Genomic DNA, 25,921 nt, shown 5'->3' on the forward strand with positions numbered 1-25,921 from the left:
CGTCTTCCCGCCACATGTCGAAGTGTCCCTGAGCAAGACACTGAACCCCAAATTGCTCCCGATGGTTCAGAGAGCGCCCATCGGTGTATGAGTGTATGGGTGAATGTGGTAAGATATGTAAAGTGCTGTGGGGCTGAGAAAATCGGCTAGAAGGTGCTATATAAGTCAAGTCCATTTAAAGGGGGCCCATTGACTGGACATTTTCAGGGGCCCAGTCATTTGTCTGGGCAGGCCTACATATGAATACAGACTGGTTGCTTCAAGCAAATACAGCTCACTGTTGTCCATTTTTGCTAGCTTAAATATCTGCATGTCACTTCCTCCTGCTGCTCACCTGATACAGTGTTGTTGGATACAGTGCTCAATAAATGGTTGGACAGCAGGGGACAACCAACGTGGTATACAATCAGCTGAAACAACACTTCACACATTCTGAGGTAGTAAGTCATGTCTATAATTGGAACACCAGAAGAAAAACAAATACAGAAACACCAAGGAGTTGTTCAACTGGTTCAGTTCTGACTGCTTCTTCAAGCATGCATTCGCTTGAGTACTTTATTGAAGGCGGAGTCAGCAATACTGGTTGTCTAAATGACTTTTTGTCAAAATCAGTGAATATCTCCTTATGATCCGGTACCTGTCCATACAGTATGTGAGCTGAAAGAAATCTGGTGTAAACACAGCCTAGGACGTGAATTCCACAGCCACGAGTTAGTGTACTGTGTCTTTTGGAATTTGTGTTAGTACACAAATGTTGTGTTTGGTAAGTTAAAAGAAAAAATCAATACATAGTGTCAGCAGGACGAAATATATATTACAACATATCACACAATACATATTCCCTGAAGAGCTGAATGCATCACAATTAAAGGTGCAGGATTAGAAGTTAAGAGGCCTAAGACTTTGAAAGAGTCAAAATTAACTCTGTGTACATTTTAAATGAAATAAGAACAATTACTAGGATATCAACAACGCTAGAATACCGGCTTTATTTTAAATGTATTTTATTTCAGAATTGGACCATTAAGATAAAAGTATTCTAAGAGCACAGAAGCATCATCTTAGTGGTATTTAGACTCAGTAAAATGGTGTCAAAACAAAGACTCATTAGTTAGAGCTAAATAACATGAAAATGACACTGGGCTTCCACATTCATACAAGAACCTTTTGGCTTATTAAAATACTTAGTGAAATTATGAATAGGTGAAGTATTCTTTTTATTCTTTTTTTTTTACTTTTTATATCCTTATAAATGTAAAAAGTATAAATATTCAATGATTATGTATTGAGTATTATATTGCTTCTTCAATAACGCTTTAAGATGAGTGTGTGGCACACACATGAAAACAGAACGTTAAAGTAAAACATAATTCGTAATCGCCTTTTTAGGTAAAGAGAAGATATGGGGCATGTCCTTGCTGTTAATCTTTACAGCAAACAGCAAACTGGTTATTGTTCATTCGGTTGAAGAAAATATTTATTTTACCTTCTCTAGTCAAGAATCCATAAAAAAGGATGGAAATTGATGGTCGCCACAGCAATTGTGCCTCACCACCACAGGGGGGAGACAGAGACCAACGTACAATCAGGCCCATATGTCAAACAGCAGATTACAACAGATGCTTCCACATGATAAGACCAGTGTGAGTCGTTTAACTCATTTCTAATGTTGTTAATTTATATGTCTATTGATAAATGCAGTATTCCTCAAATGATTACTTCGATGAATACCTCAGTAACATACGTTTCTTGTTCACGTCAAGATTACAACTCATACTATGTATTCCACCTTTTGTTTCTATTTATTTTAACAATTTATCTAATAATGATGAGCATTCTAGACAAACACATGCAGATTTGAAGGAGCACTCAACTTAAAAAGTCATGTTTTAATGTACCAGAATGTGGTTCTTAAGTTTCATTTACATAGAAATGATTCTTGTGATTGTTCTGCCTCGTGATGATCAAAATGCAAATAATGTTACTGTGGCCGTGCCCTTACTTCTGGCAACAGGCAATCACATAGGAACACCTTTTATTGAGCTCAGTTAGAGATCACCTCCGACACAGAAGGCAGGCACTTACTCCCAAAGCTGACATGGAGGGAATTTGTGAGTGTTCATTTTTACTTCGACCATATACTGGCTTCAGAATTCACCATAGCACCGAGACTGCCCTCATTAAAATCACAAACGACCTCCTCACTGCCGCCGACAATGGCCTCATCTCCATTCTCATCCTCCTCGATCTCTCAGCAGCCTTTGACACAGTATCCCACTCCATCCTCCTCACCCGTCTTGCTGAGCTCATTGGGCTCAGTGGCTCAGCCCTCTCCTGGTTTCAGTCCTACCTCTCCAACCGCCAACAATATGTCACCTTAAACAATGCCACCTCCACCATGGCACCAGTCAACCATGGTGTTCCCCAGGGATCTGTGCTCGGCCCTCTACTATTCACCATTTACATGCTCCCCCTTGGTCAAATCATTCGTCATCACGGTCTCAGTTTTCACTGCTATGCTGATGATACCCAAATATACATCAGCACCAAACCCTCAACTCAGCTTCCACCGGCTCCACTCATCAAATGTCTGCAAGAACTTAAAACCTGGATGACCTCTAACCTACTCAAACTGAACAGCAATAAAACTGAGCTCATGGTCGTGGCCCCCAAGTCACTGCTCAGGAAGGTTGGGGATCTTCTTCTGGAAGTGGATGGCTGCTCGATCACCCCATCCTCCGTAGTCCGCAACCTGGGTGTCCTCCTTGACCCCACCCTGTCATTTCAGTCCCATATCAAAAATGTCACTAAATCCGCTTTCTACCACCTGAGAAACATTGCAAGACTCCGACCCTCACTCTCAGACTCAGTCACTGAAACCCTCATCCACTGCTTCATCTCCACCCGTCTGGACTACTGTAATGCCATCCTCACAGGTCTCCCCTCCAAAACCCTGGACCGACTGCAATATGTCCAGAACTCAGCTGCCAGGGTTTTAACTGGCACTAAGCCCTGGCAGCACATCACCCCCACCCTGATGCAGCTCCACTGGTTACCAGTTAAGTCCCGGATCAAGTTTAAAATCCTCCTACTCACCTACAAGTCCCTGCATGCTCTGGCCCCCCGTTACCTCTCTGACCTCCTCCATCCTTACACCCCCCTGCGGTCCCTCAGGTCCTCTGCTAAGGACCAGCTGGCAACTCCCCGCACCAGACTCAAGACCTTTGGGGACAGGGCCTTTTGTGCGTCTGCCCCCAATCTGTGGAATCTGCTCCCCCTCCATATCCGCTGTGCCACTTCAGTGGAGTCCTTCAAAAAGCTCCTGAAGGCACACCTCTTCTCAGAGGCCTATGACCTCTAACCCGCCCCCACCCCCCTGTGTACACAATCACTGTACTTCCCCCCTTTTTTGTGAAGCGACCTTGGGTACCTTGAAAGGCGCTATATAAATTCAAATTATTATTATTATTATTATTACTATTCAAGAAATACTGTATATCAATGAGCAAATATGCTTTCACCATGTGAATAAGAGGTTTTCATTTCCTTCTTGTCTTTCAGGCGAGAAAATAGATGGCGACCAACTCAGAGAACTTTGTGAGTTAACTTCTTCTTCTTTTTTACACTACTGTTTGTTTGTAATAATCAGAAAAAGGTCAGCATGAATGACATGTCTTTGTTTCCTTTCTGTGTTTCATTGCCAGGTGAGCTTTTTGTAGAAAATCAAGAAACAGTTTGTATGTATCAATTTTTCTTCAACCATACTGTTCCTTCATATAAATCAGCACATGTATTTGCTCAGGTCAGGTCACCGTGAATAACATGATTTTACTTTTCTTTTCTTGTTTCATTGGTAGGTAAGATTTTCGTAATAGGCTCAGGTAAAACACACATTTAAAACATGTTAACTTAACCTGTTAATATACAAATCCCTTCCTTGTGTCCGGTCATCTTAATAGACAATGTTTTACCTGCTACTTTCTTGCCCAGGAGGTGTCCTGTCTTGGCTCCTGTTTCCTTTTTTCCTGGCATCCATAGGTTTTACAGCTACTGGAATAGCAGCAGGCTCCCTTGCTGCCAAAATGATGGCCTATTTTGCAGTTGAAGGAGCAACAACAGCAGGAGGCCTGGTGGCCTTCTTGCAGTCACTTGGTAAACTAAATGTTTTATTTATGTCTCTTTATCTTATCACCGTCTGTCATTACAAATGTGCAGTAAAGGTTCTTGATTAGTCAAATAAGATTTTTTTCATAATAGAGAGGAGCTGTCTGAGCATTAAGGTAAACAGTGACGCAAAATGTTATGAAGATGTTTTAGTTTGTCAGTAGGTTTAATGTTTGGAGGGGGAAAAAGATTTTACTTGTGGACTTTACTTATGAAGTGTAATAAAGAGTTGATGGCCTGTTGTGAATCCTAAAGTGTAATATGATCTCACTGCAGGTGTAATCGGAGCCACTCCAGCTACGTTCGGGGTTGGAGCAACACTGGGAGCTCTGCTGTCAACCATTTGTAACCAAACCAAAACTAACTAAAGATTAACAGCAGGGACATGTCCAATTTTTACTCTTACCTGACAAAGACGACTACGAATTATGTTTTGCTTTAACGTTAAATTCTGTTTTCATGTGTTTGCCACACACTCATCAGCCAAAAGGTTGGTTTATAAATGTGGAAGATGCTGCCCGATGTCACCTTCATGTTTATTAGCTCTGATGAGTCTTTGTTTTGACTCCATCTAACTGAATCTGTAGAGAACTAAGATGGTGCTTCTCTGCTCTTTGAATACTTAATAAAACGCATTTCTAAATTAAAGGGATTGTTCTATTACTGTTGTTTTAACCGTAATCATTGTTGCTATTCAAGTTCAAGTTCATTAAATCCTGCACCTTGCACTGTGATGTATTCGGCTTTTGATTGTCAAGGACAATTGTATTTTAATTTATCGTGTCATATGTTATGTCTGTATGTTGTGCTGCTGACATTGTGTACTTAGAGTTTTTTCCGTGTGTACCAAAAGAAATTCCACCATCTCTGGTCATAGTGCAATGAATTGTCTTCCTCATTGTGACACTAGAGGAAAAGTCAGGAGATCACCAATGCCAGTAGGCTTCCTCCTCTTGGGATCACGAAGATCGGTGCAAAAATGTATTGAAAACGATCCAGTATTTGTTAAGATATTTGAGTCTGATGAGATTTCATTTTCACCAAACACTACATAAAGCGACTTTGAATTGAGGCTTTGCCCCTCCTGATGCCTTTCACTCAGTAGGGAACTGCCCTCCACTAATGACAGTAAAACAGCATCAAATGTAGAGGGCGAAGACGCCTTATCCTAAAAGTAGCAACATGTCCTGCATAATGGATTAACACTATTAATATCCCTTGAGTATAAACACTTCTTGTTGTCCTTTAATATGTACTCTGAGTGAATGCAGGTATGAAGGAGCAGTCACAACTGAACCACTTTAACAACTAATTAGTGTTTCTGTCTTTGTTTTTTTCTAATGGTATTCCAATTACAGTCATGACACACAACCTCAGAATGTTAATAACTAATACGTTAATTTGGTTTGAATGGAGACAAAGACTCTCTGACGCCCTGTTTTGTTCAAATTTGACCAAGAAATTCTAAAACTCCGCCCTTAAAAAACAAAACCAACCAAAAGAAACAGAAAGGAACTCAGCCCAGTTCAAGACATCTAAAACTTTAAACTGAAACATATAGTGGATTCTTCTATAGTGTCAGTCAGTCTGTCTGTCTGTCTGTCTGTCTGTCAGTCAGTCAGTCAGTCAGTCAGTCAGTCAGTCAGTCAGTCAGTCAGTCAGTCAGTCAGTCAGTCAGTCAGTCAGTCAGTCAGTCAGTCAGTCAGTCAGTCAGTCTGTCTGTCTGTCTGTCTGTCTGTCTGTCTGTCTGCCTGTCTGCCTGTTTTTATGGAAGGGGTTATGATGAAGCAATCAGAACTAAATTGGTTTGGCAGCTTAGTAAGTGATGACTTACAGCCCTCAGAAATTCTTCATATGTGTAACTTTGGGTTAAAGTTTTTTTCAGTAGCTTAAATGGGTGTAACAGACTGTTAAGTGCAATAACCCTAGCATAGAGGGAAGAACTAGACACATTATCTTCTTACTCGAGTACTGCCATTATTATTGAATAAATGCAATTTCAGTGGTAAACACAATGTTTCCTTAAGAGCTCAATTATAGAGACTCTTCTAAAATGACTCATTTATAATAATTATAACAATTAAATATTTGACTTGTCTGTAACTGTTAGCAAGGAAAGGTATACTTTTATATTTTGAATGAGCTGAAAGATGTGAGGCAGACTGAAAGACTATCATAAAAACTGAGATAATAGGCTATCACTTAATATAAAGTGTTATAAATTGTATCAGTCACACAAATGTAACATTTCTGAGGTGTTATGTCATCCCTTTACTATGTTGTTAGTATAGTCCAGGGGTGCCCACTGTTTTTCAGCTTGTGAGCTTCTTTGAAAATGACCAAGTCAAAGTGAGCTACCACCTACTATTAGGGGTCAAAAGTCACGGTTCGGTACGTACCTCGGTTTTTAAGTCACGGTTCTGTTCTGTACGGTACGGTTCTCAGTTAAGAGGAAAAATGTGTGCAGAATTGCAGCCCAAAGGTATTTTCCAGTATAAAAAAGAAAAAACTGCTGCATACAACCAAAGTCTCCAATAAATAAAATACTTCTTAAATAAAAGTGAAAGTTCTGCACCGCAAACCAAACAAGCCTGTACATATTTATTTAAACATATTGAAAATGAATGTACAATATAAGGTGGTGTACCTTGCATAACTGCATGAACCTAGGGATGCACCGATCCACTATTTTTAGTTCTGATCCGATTCCGATATCTGGGTTTTGGATATCGGTCGATACCGATACTGTCCGATACGATATCATAATTGTTATACATTTTTTTGTTGGTGGTGATGTTATGTATTAGGCTAGGAAGGTTTAAGCAATTCTAATTTAAAAGAGCAAGAAATATACAGTACACAAATGCATATAGGTTTATCTTAAAGGCAGAATTATAGTCATACAAAAAAATCCTTCTCAATGATCACTTCTGTCCCACTAGAATATGTGGTGGTCTGTTTGTCTGAACAGTCTTCCTCTCTCTGGCTGTATTTTACATAGTAGAATTTGTCACAGTGCAGAAGCCTCTCCACTTCCTTGACTTGGATTAGCTTTGGTTAGCTCACTGGCAAACAAACTGATATGTACTGTATGTCAAAATAGAAAGTGGTGTTCTCTCTCCCTCCACCAAACGTTGGCGCTCTTTCATAGTAAAAAAAAAAGTACTTTACTCTAAAGTAAAATGTGTCTCCTAGAGTTATGAACCCACAGCTGATAATCTCCAGACTATACAGTTTCCCTCAGCTCCATATCTGTCAGCTCAGGGATTTTGTTTCACAGCCCACATCTTCCCTGTGTGGAAAAACTAACAGACGACACACTGAACCAGGATTTACAGATTTATTGCACAAAACATTTCAGCTGTCTGACTGAGATGAAACAAGTGCTGTTTGATAAGAGAATTACAATTACTTGCAAATGCCTCATCAATTTGTCAAGAGTAAAAGTTGCATAACATGTAAATGGGTTTTCTGCATTAAAGTGGTAAGACTTTACAAAAATATACCTGCTGCTCCTGTACTGAGTAAGGCAGCTGTAACTGAAACACAAGTTGAAAACAAAAAATCAACATTTACAGCTCATGTGGTTTTATCAAATACATTTGCTATGTTTAGTCATCATTATTAATTTGTTTTGAAGGAAAACATATACATTAAAATAAGTACAGTAATTGCCAAAGGCTCAGTGATACTTATGCAGCCCCATGTTTGTCTCTGCTATGAGGAATCGTGAACTGCCCTCAGTTTTATATACTGAGGGTTAGGTCAAATTGGGAGTCTCATGATCTACGTCGAGAAAAAATTGACAACGACTGAGTGCACTTAAAAGGGAGTGTCTTACACGAGAGTCAGGCATTTACAATGGCTGTAACTCTAAGGAAAGATGGAACTATTTGATTCTACATTTTTTGTTTTTGCTTGTAAATGATTTACTCATCAACTCTGTTAATCATTTTAACTAACAGACCAAGACAAATCCATTATGCGTTAACTTAATTATTTATAAACCAAATTTTGATTGTGGTCGACTAGCGCAGCTTTAAGATAAGTCATCCCTTTACTAAATTGCTGGACCAGTTTAGTTTGTTGAGATGTGAAATACGGGATGGCCGCCATTTTTAAATGTATTTGTTGTTGTTATTTATGTGTGATGTGACCTGAAGTAGGGTCCTAACATTAACCGAAACTGGTTGTTTGGCAAGTTCTATTGTATTTTATTGTGTTCTTTAGTCTGACTGCTCCGACAAACAACTCTCACAAGAGACAGACAGACAGAATGGTTGCATTGACTGCTCATCCAAGCTGCTGTTTCATTATAGTTCTCCATAGTTCAAAGCCATTTTCTCACCACATTATGTAATGTATTCTTTCACATAATACAAACATTGTGCATCCAGCAGCACTACAAAGATGCATTGGTTTGGAAAAACAAAATCAATTCAGGGAATATTTATACAGGCGCACTCACTCAAAGAGCTGCAATTCATAGGCGTGCAGTCATTTCATTTCTACCAGACATGATGAGGAGATAAAAAGTGCAAATTCTTCAGCTGATCCAGTAAACCAGTGACCCTGACTCGCCCTTGTCCCACCTGGATGAAAGCTCTGATTCTGAGGATCCAACTTATCTTATGGACCAGTCAACCAATTCCTTTACCACACTGTTATAATCCCCCTTAAAAAACCAAACATTTTCAAAAAGTACATTGCTTTGAATTGATTTATTGTGTTTTTCATTTAACATTTTGTTTGTGACATCATGTAAAGCAACTGGCATTTAAAGGGTTAAAATCCTCAAAAGAAAGATGAATGTGGTTTGTATGGTCAGGACTGCAATTGAAAAAGAAATGTATAAAAAATAATATTTGAAAAATACTTTCATATTATTTTTATATTCATATCAATCTTAAATAACAAAAGAAATGTCCATTAACACAGAGTTTTTTTAAAGGATGCACCAAAAGTAAAACCATCTGTTAAGTAAGTGTTTTTGTTTTACAGTAAAGCCCACAACTTGAGCCCAAACAATGAATGAAATATTCTTTAATATAACAAATTTAAAAACTAAATCAAATGTTTCATTGACTTGATTTCTAAGAACTAAGAGATGACACACTGAACCAGTATCTTTTACACGATTTACAAATGTATTGCACGAAACATTTAAGCTTTCTGAGATGAAACAAGTGCTGTTTGGTATGAGAATTACAATGACTTGCAAATGCCTGATCAATTTGGCAAGAGTAAAAGTAATGTGAATTAATTCTGTTCCTTCATGATTTTCAGATGAGGATTGCAGCCAGCCCTCCAAGTGATGCTCCAGCGCTGGCCACAGCTGCAGTGGCAGCTCCTGACAGACCAGCTGCACCTAAAGAAACATCACACAGTTTTTCTTTTGCATTCAGCTACAGAGAAGCTGACAAATCCATGTTCACTATTATTCACAGTAGTGTCATTGTATTCTACCAAATTACTGTAACGTTCACCCAAAAATTACGAATTGTTGGTTTTGGGGGACATTACACCTGTGTGGGATTTGTGTTGTTGTTGAACTTCCATTCATATTCAAAAGCTAAAACCATTAGATAACAAAATCAAGTCATGTTTTACCTGCTGCCTGTAAAACTGCCACCGTACTTCCTGCTGCCACGGCTCCTCCGTTAGCAACTGCAGCAGCCGACATCATAGAGGAAGCTATGGAGCCCACTGCTATACCGGCTGTGGTGAAACCTATGGCTCCCAGAACAAAAGGAGCTGCAACAACACCACCCACTGCGCATGGACAAAAACACAACAGAGGACACTGTGATGAAAATGATAGCCCTTTAATCTTCATAGGCCACATCAAAATGTATAGTGCTTGATATGAGTTTAACCTAAATGGGTTTTATACATTTATGTGGCCAAATAAGTTAATAAAGTAAAACACAGGTTATCCATTAAGACTTTCCAGCATCTTACCGGCACCTCCTCCGATTAATGCAGCTGTAACTGAAACACAAGATGTAAAAAGGAAGAAAAAATATCAACATTCAGCCCACCAGCTCATGTGGTTTAATAAAATAGAATTGCGAAGTTTAGCCTACTCATCAATCATTCTTACATTTTAGGCACAAAACATAAAGTAAGAGAAAGTAAGGTATAATTGCCAAAGGCTCAGTGCTACTCACGCAGTCCCATGTTTGTCTCCGATTTGAGCAACCATGAACTGGCCTCAGTTTTATATAGGCTACTGTGGGTTAGGTATCATTTCTTGAGAAATGAAAATTAAATTTCGTTCCTACTGACCGCCAGAGGCGGAGCTGAATCCGGAACGCATAGAACCGTATAGTTACGTAACTATCGTTTTATCTGAGCAAAACAGACTAGAAAAGGAGATGTTATCGTCCTACTACTACTAGCTGGAGTTTGGTCTGGTTGCGGTTTCTTTTGTTTATTTGGTCAAACTTAAATGTTCTTGCTAGTATTACTTTACCGTTGTCATTGTTTCGACTACTCTAGTTCCTGCCTTCTTCTTCAGAAGCAGCACATTTTACTGCTGTGACGTGTCATGTCAGCTGACTTCATACAGAGTTAGGTATCATTTCTTGAGAAATAACACTGTTCCAATCTGAGCGAAACAGGTCGTGTGCAACACGCAACACATTCCTGATGCCTGTTGCTAGAGCCTGATTGACTTGATCAGAGTTTCCTCCTGACCTTTTCTGCTAATCACAGGGCTGTAAAAGGTGTGTGTGTGTGTGTGTGTGTGTGTGTGTGTGTGTGTGTGTGTGTGTGTGTGCGCGCGCGCGCGTGTGTGTGTGTGCGTGTTTGTGTGGGGCATTGTTGCTTACTACAAAGTGAACCTTTTTTTATTTGAGTCATGCAATTTATTCATTTTGGTGGGATTCCAAATCAAATCAGTTTATTTTTGTATTTTGTATTTGTATAGCCCAAATACCAACATTGGAATGGAGAGTTATACGGCAGAGTTTAATTTTCAGACCTTCAAAATTCTAAGTTAATTCTCAAGAGAGGTCGAAAGCCTTTTTTTCCACATATGAATACAGACTGGTTGCTTCAAGCAAATACAGCTCACTGTTGTCCATTTTTGCTAGCTTAAATATCTGCAAGGCGCACACCTCCTGCTGCTTACCTGGGATAAAGTGCTCATTAAATGGTTGGACAGCAGGGGACAACCAAACTGGTATACAATCAGCTGAAACAACACGTCACACATCACACATTACACATTCTGAGGTAGTAAGTCATGTCTATAATTGGAACACCAGAAGAAAAACAAATACAGAAACACCAAAGAGTTGTTCAACTGTTTCAGTTGTGACTGCTTCTTCAAGCATGCATTCGCTTGAGTACTTTATTGAAGGCGGAGTCAGCAATTCTGGTTGTCTAAATGACTTTTTGTCAAAATCAGTGAATATCTCCTTATGATCCGGTACCTGTCCATACAGTATATGAGCTGAAAGAAAATCTGGTGTAAACACAGCCTAGGCTCAGTAAACTGATATGTAAACAGAAGGTATACGTAAAGAAAGGGGGCCCACCTATCTAGCAACATGACTTTACATAGCCTGGGCTGTGTATTAACAGCGGATTCCCTGATTTTGACAAAAAGTGTTTTTTCCAACAAGCATTCTCCAGCATTGCTAACTCCACCTTTAAGCTAAATAAGTAGTATTTTTAATCAAATGATCATTATCTCTAGAGGTTAAAAAGTAATGTTCACAACAGTTGGTTGCAAAAAAAAAAATTGAAAACTGAATTAAAGCGGCAAGTTTGACACAACTGCTGTGAAAACAGCCTGATACAATCGTAGAGTGTATATAAAAGAGATGCAAAGCTATATGCTAAAATGTCTGAAGTGGAGGGCAGTGTTTCCCTGCTGTAAGAAAGGTATCAACGGCAGCACAGCGTCACCAGCTCCTCCTTCATTGGTCTGAGGTAGAACTGTCTGTGCTGGGCGTTTCTGTTGTAATGTGGTCTGAGTTCATATTCAATTTGAGTGTGTTGCATATTTATGTTTAGATATAAGCAGAGACATTTAAATTAGTCCATGTTGGCTTCAGGTTCATATATGATATGTGTTGGAGATTTGGGAGTGGCATTGTACCTAAATCAATGATCAGTTCCTGGTGTCTTTGAATGTGTTGAGTGACTGCTTGGGCTCGCTATAATTGTGCTCCATTATATTTAGTTCTGAGGCCTATTGTCCTTGTTTTATCAGTGTACTTTAGGATACTGGACTGTCGTTGGCTGTTAATCTGGTGGCCATTAAGAAGAGCTAGTGAAATGTGACACATGGCGTACTGAGGGTTAGGTATTATTTCTTGAAAACTGAAACAAGTTTCTCAGAAGTGGACTCTGGGTTAATCTGGGCCAAATGTGGACAGTGGACTGTTATGAAATAAAGTCTAACAGCAAACTGGGTATTGTTCATTCGGTTGAAGAAAATATTTATTTTACCTTCTCTAGTCAAGAATCCATAAAAAAGGATGGAAATTGATGGTCGCCACATCGATTCTCCCTCATCACCACAGGGGGGAGACAGAGACCAACGTACAATCAGGCCCATATTTCAAACATCAGATTACAACGGATACTTCAACATGATAAGGCCAGTGTGAGTCGTTTAACTAATTTCCAATGTTGTTAATTTATATATCTATTGACAAATGCAGTGTTCCTCATATAGTCACTTCGATGAATACCATATTAACATACTTTTTTTTGTCTATTACACGAATACAACTCATACTATGTATTCCCTCTTTTGTTCCTATTTATTTGAACAATGTATCTAATAATGATGAGCATCGAGATGAACGTATGAAGATATGAAGGAGCACTCAATTTAAAAACTAATGCGTTAATCTACAAGAATGTGGTTCTTAAGTTTCACTTACTAAGAAATGATTCTTGTGATTGTTCTGCCTTATCGTGATGATCAAAGTGCAAAATATGTAACTATGGCCGTGCCCTTACTTATAGCAACAGACATGATGTATAAAGAGCTTTTGTTGAGCTCAGTTATAGATCACCTCCGACACAGAAGGCAGGCACTTATTCCCAAAGCTGACATGGAAGGAATTTGTGAGTGTTCATTTTTACTTTGACCATAATGTTCCTTCATACTATTCAAGAAATACTGTATATCAATAAGCAAATATGCTTTCACAATGTGAATAAGAGGTTTTCATTTTTCTTCTTGTGTTTTATTAGGTGAGAAAATCAATGGCGACCTACTCAGAGAAATTTGTGAGTTAACTACTTATTTTTCCATTTTTTAATGACTTTCTTTATATTCATCAGAGAAAAGCAAGTACTTTTGCTTCTGGAAGGTCAGCATGAATGACATGTCTTTGTTTCCTTTCTGTTTCATTGCCAGGTGAGCTTTTTGTAGAAAATCGTGAAACAGTTTGTAAGTATCAATTTTTCTTTGACCATAATGTTCCTTCATATTAATCAGCAAATGTATTTGCTCAGGTCAGGTCACTGTGAATAACATGATTTTACTTTTCTTTTCTTGTTTCATTGATAGGTAAGATTTTCGTAATAGGCTCAGGTAAAACACACATTTAAAACATGTTAACCTTACTGTAAATATAAAAATGTCCTCCTTGTGTCCTGTCATCTTAATAGACAAAGTTGTATCTGCTACTTTCTTGCCCAGGAGGTGTCCTGTCTTGGCTCCTGTTTCCCTTTGTCCTGGCATCCATAGGTTTTACATCTGTTGGAATAGCAGCAGGCTCCCTTGCTGCCAAAATGATGGCCTATTTTGCAGTTGCAAATGGAGGAGGAGTGGCAGTAGGAAGTCTGGTGGCCTTCTTGCAGGCACTTGGTAAAGTACATGTTTTATTTATGTCCCTTTTATCTTATCACCTTCTGTCATTACAAATGTGCAGAAAAGGTTCTTGATTAGACACATATTGTTTTTATAATGGAGAAGAGCCGTCTGAGCATTAAGGTAAACAGTGACGCAAAATATAATGATGAAGCTTTAGTTCACCATTAGGTTTAATGTTTGGAGAATCCTAAAGTGTAATATAATCTCACTGCAGGAGCAGGCGGTCTGTCCTGGGGAGGCACTGCAGCTACGGCCGGCGCTGGAGCAACACTGGGATCTCTGCTGTCAACCATTTGTAACCAAACCGAAACAAACCAAAGATTTACAGAAGGGACATGCCCAATATTAAGGCCTGCTCTTACGTGACAAAGTCCATTACAAATTATGTTTAACTTTTAGGTGAAGTTTTTTATTTATATGTGTGTGCCACACACTCATCTTAAAACTTAATTTAAGAAGTAAAATACTCATAATACATTACATACTCTTTATATAATACTTTTACATTTGTGTTGACATGAAAAGTATAAAACAGGGTAGACAGAGAATACTGTACATTTTCATTTTGTCATAAATTATTTTAAGGAGCCAAAAGGTTGATTTATAAATGTGGAAGATGCAGCCCGGTGTCATTTTCATGTTCATTAGCTCTGATGAGTCTTTGTTTTGACACCATTTAACTGAATCTAAAGACAACTAAGATGATACTTCTGTGCTCTTTGAATATTTTTATCTGATTATACTGATTGCACTGTCCAGGTCCAGACCAAAATAAAATGCATGCAAAATAAAGCGATTGTTCCATTATTGTTGTTTTTACCAGAATTGTTGCTCCGTTGATAAAAATGTATATGGAGTTAATTTGACTAGGCATCTAAACTTCTAATCGTGCCCCTTGCATTGTGATGCATTCGGCTCTTGATTGTCAAGTAGTAGGGTATAGTATTCAAATGTATTGTGTAATATGTTATATTTATATATCATTTGTCAATAAGTCTTATCCTAAAAGTAGCAACATGTCCTGCATAATGGATTAACACTATTAATATCCCTTGAGTATAAATACTTATTGTTGTCCTTTAATATGTACTTTGAGTGAATGCAGGTATGAAGGAGCAGTCACAACTGAACCGCTTTAACAACTAATTAGTGTTTCTGTCTTTGTTTTTTTTTCTAATGGTATTCCAATTACAGTCATGACACAAAACCTCAGAATGTTAATAACTAATACGTTAATTTGGTTTGAATGGAGACAAAGACTCTCTGACGCCCTGTTTTGTTCAAATTTGACCAAGAAATTCTAAAACTCCGCCCTTAAAAACAAAACCAACCAAAAGAAACAGAAAGGAACTCAGCCCAGTGCAGTCCACAGTCCAGCTGCATTCATTAATACATGTTTACAACAGGACCAGTGAATGTGTGTAATACAATGTGTCTCCCAGAGTTATGAATCCACTGCTGATAATCTACAGACTATACAGTTCCCCTCAGCTCTATATCTTTCAGCTCAGGGATTTTGTTTCACAGCCCACATCTTCCCTATGTGGAAAAACTAACAGATGACACACTGAATCAGGATTTACAGATGTATTGCACAACACATTTCAGCTGTCTGAGATGAAACAAGTGCTGTTTGGTAAGAGAATTACAATGACTTGCAAATGCCTCATCTATTTGGCTAGAGTAAAAGTATTGTGAATTCATGTTGTTCCTTCATGATTTTCAGATGAGGATTGCATGAGAACTGCAGCAGCCGACATCATAGAGGAAGCTATGGAGCCCGCTGACATTATGTGTACAGCTTGCTGATTCTTGTTGTACACCTAACCAAAATAAAAAGATGTTCTCTCAGCTGCTGAACGGTGCATTTAGTGAATTCCACATCCACTTGTTTGTGTCCTGTGTTTCCACAAGTTAAAGCAATTTGACGGTTAATCACTGTAGGTTAATCTGGGCTGTTCACACCTGCAGGATTACAGACCCAATCATTCCAAATAGCCTTGAGGAGTTTCAGTGGCATCATCACTGCTTCAGTGTTATGTTTTGTTTTTATCTCAGAAAATTGTATTTTCAATTCATTCCCTTTATTTATGAGGAAAATGCATATTAATCAGCATTTATTTTGTCCAAAAAGGTTTATTTAGTCGAACTTAAAGAATTAACTTAAATGTTCTTGCTAGTATTACTGTAACGGCTGGACCAGGAGGACACAGGCGCGGAGACATGTATCAGTCTTAAGAAGATTTATTTTGGAAGTAACCAGCAGGGGGTTAGGACCGTGATCCGGCGGGGAGGCTGGCTGTCATGGGGCTCCAGGGAGAGAGCAACGGGGCAAGTCCAGGGAGCTGAGTGGGAGCGGGCTAGAGCAGGCAGGCAGAGGGGTCCGGGAGGAAGTGCTAGGGGGCGAGGGCTGGAGCTGGTGGCTGGAGTCAGGCCGGGAGAGCTGTGGCAGAAAAAACAGGAGTTAGCCAGGAAAAATGCAAAAAGCGGAGCTGCAAACAGGTTAGCTTAGAGAGAGAACTGACTGTGTGGGAACAGAATCTACAATCTGGCAGTGTCTGGAAGGAAGGGCCGGGTATATGAAGAGCAGTTGATTGATGATTGATGGCAGCTGTGAATGCTGGTGATTGACTCCAGCACACCTGACTCCAACCCTGCAATTAGACCAGCACATAGACAAGGGTAAAGGGGAAAAACAACACAAGGGCTTGAGGCCCAAGCAGGATCATAACAATTACTTTACCGTTGTCATTGTTTCGACTACTCTAGTTCCTGCCTTCTTCTTCAGAAGCATCACATTTTACTGCTGTGACGTGTCATGTCAGCTGACTTCATACAGTTAGGTATCATTTCTTGAGAAATGACACTGTTCCAATCCAAGCAAAACAGGTCGTGTGCAACACGCAACACATTCCAGATGCCTATTGTTGCTAGAGCCTGATTGACTTGATCAGAGTTTCCTCCTGACCTTTTCTGCTAATCAGAGGGCTGTAAAAGGTGTGTGTGTGTGTGTGTGTGTGTGTGTGTGTGTGTGTGTGTGTGTGTGTGTGTGTGTGTGTGTGTGTGTGTGGGCATTGTTGCTTACTACAAAGTGAACCTTTTTTTATTTGAGTCATGCAATTTTTTCATTTTGGTGGGATTCCAACATTGGAATGGAGAGTTATACGGTAGAGTTTAATTTTCAGACCTTCAAAATTCTAAGTTAATTCTCAAGAGAGGTCGAAAGCCTTTTTTTCCACATATGAATACAGACTGGTTGCTTCAAGCAAATACAGCTCACTGTTGTCCATTTTTGCTAGCTTAAATATCTGCAAGGCGCACACCTCCTGCTGCTTACCTGGGATAAAGTGCTCATTAAATGGTTGGACAGCAGGGGACAACCAAACTGGTATACAATCAGCTGAAACAACACGTCACACATCACACATTACACATTCTGAGGTAGTAAGTCATGTCTATAATTGGAACACCAGAAGAAAAACAAATACAGAAACACCAAAGAGTTGTTCAACTGTTTCAGTTGTGACTGCTTCTTCGAGCATGCATTCGCTTGAGTACTTTATTGAAGGCGGAGTCAGCAATACTGGTTGTCTAAATGACTTTTTGTCAAAATCAGTGAATACCTCCTTATGATCCGGTACCTGTCCATACAGTATGTGCGCTGAAAGAAAATCTGGTGTAAACACAGCCTAGGCTCAGTAAACTGATACAGAAGGTATACGTAAACAAAGGGGGCACACCTATCTAGCAACATGACTTTACATAGCCTGGGCTGTGTATTAACAGCGGATTCCCTGATTTTGACAAAAAGTGTTTTTTCCAACAAGCATTTTCCAGCATTGCTAACTCCACCTTTAAGCTAAATAAGTAGTATTTTTAATCAAATGATCATTATCTCTAGAGGTTAAAAAGTAATGTTCACAACAGTTGGTTGCAAAAAAAAAATTGAAAACTGAATTAAAGCGGCAAGTTTGACACAACTGCTGTGAAAACAGCCTGATACAATCGTAGAGTGTATATAAAAGAGATGCAAAGCTATATGCTATAATGTCTCAAGTGGAGGGCAGTGTTTCCCTGCTGTAAGAAAGGTATCAACAGCAGCACAGCTTCACCAGCTCCTCCTTCATTGGTCTGAGGTAGAACTGTCTGTGCTGGGCGTTTCTGTTGTAATGTGGTCTGAGTTCATATTCAATTTGAGTGTGTTGCATATTTATGTTTAGATATAAGCAGAGACATTTAAATTAGTCCATGTTGGCTTCAGGTTCATATATGATATGTGTTGGAGATTTGGGAGTGGCATTGTACCTAAATCAATGATCAGTCAGTTCCTGGTGTCTTTGAATGTGTTGAGTGACTGCTTGGGCTCGCTATAATTGTGCTCCTTTATATTTAGTTCTGAGGCCTATATTGTCCTTGTTTTATCGGTGTACTTTAGGATGGTTACTGGATTGTCATTGGCTGTTAATCTGGTGGTCATTAAGAAGAGCTAGTGAAGTGTAACACATGGTGTACTGAGGGTTAGGTATCATTTATTGAGAACTGAAATCAGTTCCATTCAGAGCAAAACAGGATTTTTGTTTGTGGAGATACATTCACCTCCTGAGAGAGATAGGAGTGGACCTAGGATGTGCGTCGAGACAAATTTGTCAACATCTCTCAGCTGCTGAACGGTGCATTTAGTGAGTTAGTGTACTGTGTCTGTTGGAATTTGTGTTGGAACACAAATGTTGTGTTTGGTAAGTTAAAAGAAAAAATCAATACAAAGTGTCAGCAGCACAACATATACAGGTGAAACTCGAAAAATTAGAATATCGTGCAAAAGTTCATTTATTTCAGTAATTCAACTTTAAAGGTGAAACTGATATATTATATAGACTCATTACATTCAAAGTGAGATATCTCAAGCCTTTATTTGTTATAATTGTGATTATTATGGCTTATAGTTCATAAAAACCCCAAATTCAAAATCTCAGAAAATTAGAATATTACATAAAATCAATAAAAAAAGGTTTTTAAATACAGAAATGTCAACCCTCTAGAAAGTATAATCATGCATATGTACTAAGTACTTGGTTTGGGCCCCTTTTGCATACATTCTTGCCTCAATGCGGCGTGGCATGGATGCTATCAGCCTGTGGCACTGCTGAGGTGTTATGGAAGCCCAGGTTGCTTTGATAGTGGCCTTCAGCTCCTCTGTATTGTTGGGTCTGGTGTGTCTCATCTGCCTCTTGACCTTAGCCCATAGTTTCTCTATGGAGTTCAGGTCAGGAGAGTTGTATGGCCAATCAAGCACAGTAATACCAATGTCAGTCACCCATTACTAGTGGTTTATGGTACTGTGGGCAGGTGGCAAGTCTAGCTGGAAATGGAAATTGTCATCTCCATAAAGCTTGTCAACAGACAGAAGCATGAAGTGCAATAAAATCTTCTGGTAGACAGCTGTGGTGACTTTGGACTTGATAACACAGTGGACCAACAGCAGCAGATGACATGATACCTCAAATCATCACTGATCCAAATTAAATGTTGCGTTTTATTTGGAAATCAAGGTTCCACAGTCTAGAGGAAGAGTGGAGGGGCACAAAATCCAAGGGGCTTGAAGACCACTGTCAAGTTTCAACAGTCAGTGATGATTTGAGGCACCATGTCATCTGATGGTGTTGGTCCACTGTGTTATCAAGTCCAAAGTCACCACAGCTGTCTACCAGGAGATTTTAGAGCACTTCATGCTCCTGTCTGTTGACAAGCTTTATGGGGATGCTGAATTACTTTTTACAGCAAGACTTGACACCTGTCCACAGTGCCAAAACCACAAGTAACTGGTTGACTGATCATGGTATTACTGTGCTTTATTGGCCAGACAACTCTCCTGACCTGAACCCAATAGAGAAACTATGGAGTACTGTCAAGAGGCAGATGAGACACACCAGACCCAACAATACAGACGAGCTGAAGGCCACTATCAATGCAACCTGGGCTTCCATAACACCTCAGCAGTGCCACAGGCTGATAGCATCCATGCCACGCCGCATTGAAGCAAGAATGTATGCAAAAGGGGCCCAAACCAAGTACTTAGTACATATGCATGATTATACTTTCTAGAGGGCCGACATTTCTGTATTTAAAAACCTTTTTTTATTGATTTTATGTAATATTCTAATTTTCTGAGATTTTGAATTTGGGGTTTTTATGAACTATAAGCCATAATAATCACAATTATAACAAATAAAGGCTTGAGATATCTCACTTCGAATGTAATGAGTCTATATAATATATCAGTTTCACCTTTTAAGTTGAATTACTGAAATAAATTAACTTTTGCACGATATTCTAATTTTTCGAGTTTCACCTGTATAACAACATATCACACAATACATATTCTTATCTTCATTACCTCATCCGTCTACCATTTGCGTTGCACACATACACAGGAGGAGGTCAAACCCTTTCCAGGTCAGAACTATTTTTACAATGTGATTACTTGCATTTAGTTTCACAACAACATATATGGCAATATTACAAATACACATGATTATAATAGTCATTTTCATAACAACTCCCATTCTCCTAGCAAGAAACTGTCCTGCCTGATACAGTCTGGCAGATAGTATAGCACAACCAGTCACAGTCACAGCTTCACAGATCTATCTCCTAAGCTACAAAGCTCACCTTGTGTCACTTTACAATGCTAACATTATATTTTTTCATAATGTTTTTAGATCTGTTTATAATGTTATCATGGTCCTATAGCTTAGAATTTGCATCTGTACATATTTCCATCCAACATTATCCTTCATTATATTTTATTTTGTGCTTCTATTATTTCTCTATTTGCACTATTTTTTTCCATTGCAGAGTCTGAATTCAGTTAACTTCATTGCCACCGACTGCTTAAAAATTCATTTAGAACATGACAATCAAGAACTTTGAACACCTTAATATATTTGCTCATACAGTCTTTTCCGATTGACATTATAAAGAATGTAAACATACAGACGACACTCTGAACCAGAATCCTTCATAAGTTTTACAGATTTATTTATTTAAAAAGCATGTTTCAGCTATCTGAAAAAAAAAAATGCTATGTGGCAAGTGAACTGATGTAACTTGCTATTGCGTATTTGGATAAAAGCAGAAAACCTCTGTATTGTTCTCGTTCCTTGGTGACTTTTAGCCTACTAATCTAGCCAGCCATCCCACTGCTGCTCCAGCGCCGGCCACAACTGCAGTGGCAGTTCCTGACAGACCAGATGCACCTACAGAAACATCACACACATTTGTATTATCAAGGTGTCCAGCTACATAGAAGCTGAGAAATAATTGCTCTCCGCTAAATCAAAACGAAACAGTAGCACTGCAATGTATTGTCATTATATTATATAGAACCCATAAGATTAAAGGTTGACTATGCAACATTTTCATTAAAGATGAAGTTATAGTCACACAAAAGTAATACGACTCAATTATCACGTCTGCCTCACTACTCACTAGAATGTGTGTGGTGGTGTGTTTGTGGGACTCTATAATATATTTTTTCGTTAAAATGTTGCATAGTATGCCTTTAACATTTGTTATACAATTCAAGTTATGGTTTTTACCTGCAGCCTGCAAACTAGCCACAACACTTCCTGCTGCCACTCCTCCTCCATTGGCAACTGCAGCGCCCGACATCATTTTAGCAGCAACAGAGCCCGCTGCTACTCCTGCTGAGGTGAAACCTGCTGCCCCCAGAATAACCGGAGCTCCAACCACAGCAACCACTGCACGTGGACAAAAACACAGCAGAGGACACTTAGATGGGAATGATAGTCTGCCTATTTGTTTAGGCCACTTTAATTTGGCTCATGCATGATACACGTTTAAATGTGATTTCTACATTAAAGTTTCAAAATCAGTTAAAAAAGTTAAAAGTGGTTGTAAGTATTTTCTCACCTGCTCCTACAAGTCCGGCAGCTGTCCCTATGACACAAGATAATAACAGAAATCAACATTTACAACTCATGTGGTTTAATCAAAGATATTAGCTTACTCATCATTATTACATTTTAAAAGGAGAACATTTTTAGTATCGGTACCTTCAAGGGAATGTCAGTATTGCCAAAGAAGCAGTGATACTTACAAGGGTCCATATTTTGAACTGGGCTGAGTTTTTTCTATACTGAACCAAAAAGGATGTCACTTATCTCTGTCTCTGTGTAAACTGGGCTGGGCTTTATATACTGAGTGGGCTAGGTTTCCTTTCTTGAGAAACGAAAGAGGGCGTCACAGAGTGGAAGCAGCTTGGTGCAATACTGAACTGCTATCAATGGAGGGCGGTATTATACCACTATGCACATGAATTTCATCAGTGGCAGCAAAGGCCCCTCGGTCCATCCATAGTCCCCTCATGTTGTGATTGGGTGAAAATGATGGCTAAATTGTAGATGATCAGACAACATCTGAATCCTTTACTCTTCAAAGTTGTCAGGAAGGATGGTGAAGACCCATGATGAAGGACCAGAGTAGAGTAGACACACTGCCTATGGCTTTGGTGATCTCCTGACTCCAACAGCACCAGACAATATCATTATACGACAAACGATCAAGTGACTGTGTGTAAAGTGAGATTATGCAGTTCCTCTCAGCTCTTCACAGCACTTTTCAGCTATGTGCTTTGGTTTTAGAGGCCACGACTTCACTGCGGTGAGAAAAACAATAAATTAAAGCTGCGTTAGTTTATTTAAGAAAATAAAAATAAATAGAAGTTAATGAACGAAAAGAACGCTTTCATTCATTTGATCACTCTGTCCTTTCAGGTGGACACAATGAGGGATGGACATATTGACAAACGACACACTGAAACACTAGCTTTCACAGGATTTTCAGATTTATTGGACAACATATTTCTGCTGACAACACAACAACAATGACAATAGTGCAATTTAGGAAGTGAACTGAGATCAGGAGCAAATGCCTCAACCAAAACGTAAAAATATTGTTTATTTAGTCTTCCTTTTTTCTTCTTCTTCTTCTTCTTCTCCTCCTCCTCCTCCTCCTCCTCCTTTATTTTTTGGAGACCCCCACAGCCATCCCGCTACTGCTGCTCCAGCACCGGCCACCGCTCCTCCAACACTGGCCACAGCCGCAGTAGCAGCTCCGGACAGCCCTACTGCACCTACAGGGACACGGAACAGAAGCACACAGGGTTTTATTGACAAGATATGGAGCTACAGACAAGCTGAGAAAAAGCCATGTTCTCAAGCAACAACAAAAAGAAAACACTGAATAAAACACTAGCACTGCCATTCACAGCAATAGTGACACATCAAGTTCATAGTTGTTGTCGTCATTGTTGACCAAATGGCAGTGGTATCATTAAATTGCACCCAAACATTAGGTCAAATACTGCACATACAGTTATCAAACTTAGTAGCCTAGTCTCTACTGTTGTTGTTCCTGCACGTGTAGTGTAAGTTGATGCACTTGGAAAATATATTAGAGTTAGACTACGCACACGACCCCCCTCCTTTGATTACTCTTCCACCAATAGTTAAATCCAACACACACACACACACACACACACACACACACACACACACACACACACACACACACACACACACACACACACACACACACACACACACACTTATAGGCCTATTGATTGCTTTAGTATACTAAAGCAATCAAAGTATAAAAAGTATACTTTTTACCTGCCGACTGCAAAACAGCCACCAGACTTCCAACTGCCACCCCTCCTCCGTTAGCAACTGCAGCAGCCGACATCATAGAGGAAGCTATGGAGCCCACTGCTATTCCTGCTGAGGTGAAACCTACGGCTCCCAGAGCGAAGGGAGCTGCTACTACAGAAGCCACTGCAAGAGGACAACAAAACACAACAGACTCAGATTAGGAAATTCCGACGCCACCTAGCCCCCACAAATCGTACAAGAAAACAAAACAAAACAAAACAAAACATAGCCTATAATATGTATAGCCTACTATCTATGACAAAACACCATGAAAGCTTTCATAAAAGTCTTACCCGCCCCCGCTCCAATGGCGACTACAGTCCCTATAACACAAGATGAAATCAGAAAAAATAACTTATTAAAATCTAATACAGTTGATATGGTGACTCATTATTACATTTTTTTACAAAGATAGGGCTACAGTATTAAAGTGCTTTCATATTTAAGTATAAGCCTATTGTCAAACGCACCAACACGGCCCATGTTTATTCCGTTAAGACAAGACGAAGCTGTGGAATTGTGAGTAGTGTTTGGCTGCAGTGGGAGCTTTGTTTATTGGAGAAACGAAACCTAAAGTCTATGCGTTGGAGTCCGACCATAAGAGGGCGTCAAAGAGCCGACTTCCTTTTTTTATATAGAGGGAATTACGGTGGCCCTGAGAGCTCAAAACACTATTCAGCGCACAAAACATCCAATAGTATCCAGCTTCTGCCCCGGAGAACGGGCCCCTGGTGTGACCCGACGTGTCAGTAACCATTTTTTTAAGATGCTGAAGATTCTGTATAGCTCACAATATGATGAATCAATGCAATACAATGCTGCATGGCTTAGATGTACTTTTGGTGTATACAGCCTTATTTAGTGTGTAGACAATCATTTCATGGAATTCAGTTTATTTTACACTTTACTGAAAAAGTAATTGATCATTAGAATTAAGAAGTTGTTTTACTATGTCTAACAGAATCAAATTGTATTTTTGTTGAGGATATCATTGTTATTGAATAATAACCACACCAAAGTTTATTCCAACAATTTATTTAACGTAATGTACTCCCGACTGCCTTACACCCTTTGTCCTCTGGGGTCATATTGACCCCAAATGGTTTGGTGTTTTTTTAAAGCCTAAAGTATAAATTGTCAAACAATTCTGTGTTACACCTTTAGTCTGACTTGAGTCCAACCCATTAACACAAATATTTCCTTAAGTTTTGAAATTTAAGGCCAACAGACCTTGTTTACATAAAAATATTTAAAAAAAAATCGATTTAAAATTAAATAATAATAATAATAATAATAATAATAATAATAATAATAATAATAATAATAATAATAATAATAATAATAATAATAATAATAATAATAATAATAATAATAATAATGACTTAACCTGATTTTGACTATATGACTTATTAGAGAGTGGCTTGTGTCAAAGTTTAGTGAAGAAACTGTTTTTGAATCACTTACATTTTCTTAATAGGAGCAAATACAAACATCTCTGTTCCTCTGGGGTCATATTGACCCCGCCCAGTTTGGCTGTTTTTTAAAGCCTATAGTATAAATTATCAATTAATTTTGTGTTACACCTTTAGTCTGACTTGAGTCCAACCCATTATTACCACAGATATTTCACTTAGTTTTGGAATTTAAGGCCAACAAACCTTGTTTATATAAAAGTATGCATTTTTTGATTTAGACAGTCAAACCAGGCGGGGTCAGTTCTCGCCTGGTTTGACTGTTTCTAAGGCAAAAAGCATAAATAATCACTAACCTTAGTTTTTCAGTTATTTACTCAACTTTATCCTAACTCATTACCTGACATAATAAACATTACAACACAACATTACAGCACATACAACTTTTCAAAATGAACTTTTTAGAATCCAAAGTCACCCTCGATGTGTCCCTCAGTTGCAGGCGAGGCAGGTATAGTGATCTTTGCTGATTCACTTCATTGCATTTTGTTGAACTTGGTTCAAAATGAGCTAGGCCAGCGCTGGACACAGTGGGTGGGCTTATCGCAACAGAGTCTATTGACCAGTTAACCTTTTGACGTCAGCAAGCCAACCAGTTTGCTCCTATGGTTTGCTCACTTCTTCATGTGGTATGAAAACAACGATAATAAAAGAGACCTTGAAATTATCTGTCCTTCTAAACAAAATGTCTAATATCTTATTGAACTGGA

At 38.9% G+C, this 25,921-nt stretch overlaps 3 protein-coding genes across 4 annotated transcripts; 1 reads left to right on the top strand and 2 right to left on the bottom strand.

Annotated features, from left to right (window-relative positions):
- Window positions 1–2,065: 2,065 nt before the first annotated feature.
- On the top strand, window positions 2,066–14,784 carry LOC307261748 (interferon alpha-inducible protein 27-like protein 1). Of its 2 annotated transcripts, none has more exons than XM_080042347.1 (6): window positions 2,066–2,111; window positions 13,384–13,419; window positions 13,550–13,582; window positions 13,703–13,726; window positions 13,835–14,002; window positions 14,223–14,784. In XM_080042347.1, the coding sequence occupies exons 1-6, from the start codon at window positions 2,099–2,101 to the stop codon at window positions 14,372–14,374; spliced, it is 426 nt and encodes a 141-aa protein (XP_079898473.1). In that variant the 5' UTR covers window positions 2,066–2,098; the 3' UTR covers window positions 14,375–14,784. The 2 variants fall into 2 exon arrangements, with proteins under 2 accessions (XP_079898473.1, XP_079898474.1); XM_080042348.1 differs by having other exon boundaries at window positions 14,226–14,784.
- Window positions 8,871–10,454, bottom strand: LOC307261753 (interferon alpha-inducible protein 27, mitochondrial-like). Its single transcript, XM_080042356.1, has 4 exons — window positions 10,335–10,454; window positions 10,126–10,155; window positions 9,775–9,936; window positions 8,871–9,532 (listed from the first exon to the last, which is right to left on the bottom strand). The coding sequence occupies exons 1-4, from the start codon at window positions 10,342–10,344 to the stop codon at window positions 9,447–9,449; spliced, it is 288 nt and encodes a 95-aa protein (XP_079898482.1). The 5' UTR covers window positions 10,345–10,454; the 3' UTR covers window positions 8,871–9,446.
- A 6,340-nt stretch (window positions 14,785–21,124) lies between the features above and the next one.
- On the bottom strand, window positions 21,125–24,331 carry LOC307261981 (uncharacterized protein). Its single transcript, XM_080042714.1, has 8 exons — window positions 24,210–24,331; window positions 24,033–24,062; window positions 23,701–23,862; window positions 23,017–23,162; window positions 22,492–22,546; window positions 21,941–21,967; window positions 21,607–21,768; window positions 21,125–21,264 (listed from the first exon to the last, which is right to left on the bottom strand). The coding sequence occupies exons 1-8, from the start codon at window positions 24,220–24,222 to the stop codon at window positions 21,179–21,181; spliced, it is 681 nt and encodes a 226-aa protein (XP_079898840.1). The 5' UTR covers window positions 24,223–24,331; the 3' UTR covers window positions 21,125–21,178.
- Between the last annotated feature and the right edge of the window lie 1,590 nt (window positions 24,332–25,921).

This window comes from Ammodytes marinus (genome assembly GCF_949987685.1).
Source record: "Ammodytes marinus genome assembly, chromosome: 15".
Classification (NCBI taxonomy): domain Eukaryota; kingdom Metazoa; phylum Chordata; class Actinopteri; order Uranoscopiformes; family Ammodytidae; genus Ammodytes; species Ammodytes marinus.

Bases quoted from the DNA above. Each gene is read 5' to 3' on its own strand.
- LOC307261748 (XM_080042347.1), top strand. The intron at 13,420-13,549 runs GTGAGTTAACTA...TTTCATTGCCAG, and splicing joins CGACCTACTCAGAGAAATTT to GTGAGCTTTTTGTAGAAAAT. The intron at 13,727-13,834 runs GTAAAACACACA...TTTCTTGCCCAG, and splicing joins GATTTTCGTAATAGGCTCAG to GAGGTGTCCTGTCTTGGCTC.
- LOC307261753 (XM_080042356.1), bottom strand. The intron at 9,937-10,125 runs GTAAGATGCTGG...GTCCATGCGCAG, and splicing joins ATTAATCGGAGGAGGTGCCG to TGGGTGGTGTTGTTGCAGCT. The intron at 9,533-9,774 runs GTAAAACATGAC...ATGTTTCTTTAG, and splicing joins GGCAGTTTTACAGGCAGCAG to GTGCAGCTGGTCTGTCAGGA.
- LOC307261981 (XM_080042714.1), bottom strand. The intron at 21,968-22,491 runs GTCTTCACCATC...CTTGTGTCATAG, and splicing joins ACTCTGGTCCTTCATCATGG to GGACAGCTGCCGGACTTGTA. The intron at 21,769-21,940 runs GTGAGAAAATAC...GTCCACGTGCAG, and splicing joins TGCCGGACTTGTAGGAGCAG to TGGTTGCTGTGGTTGGAGCT.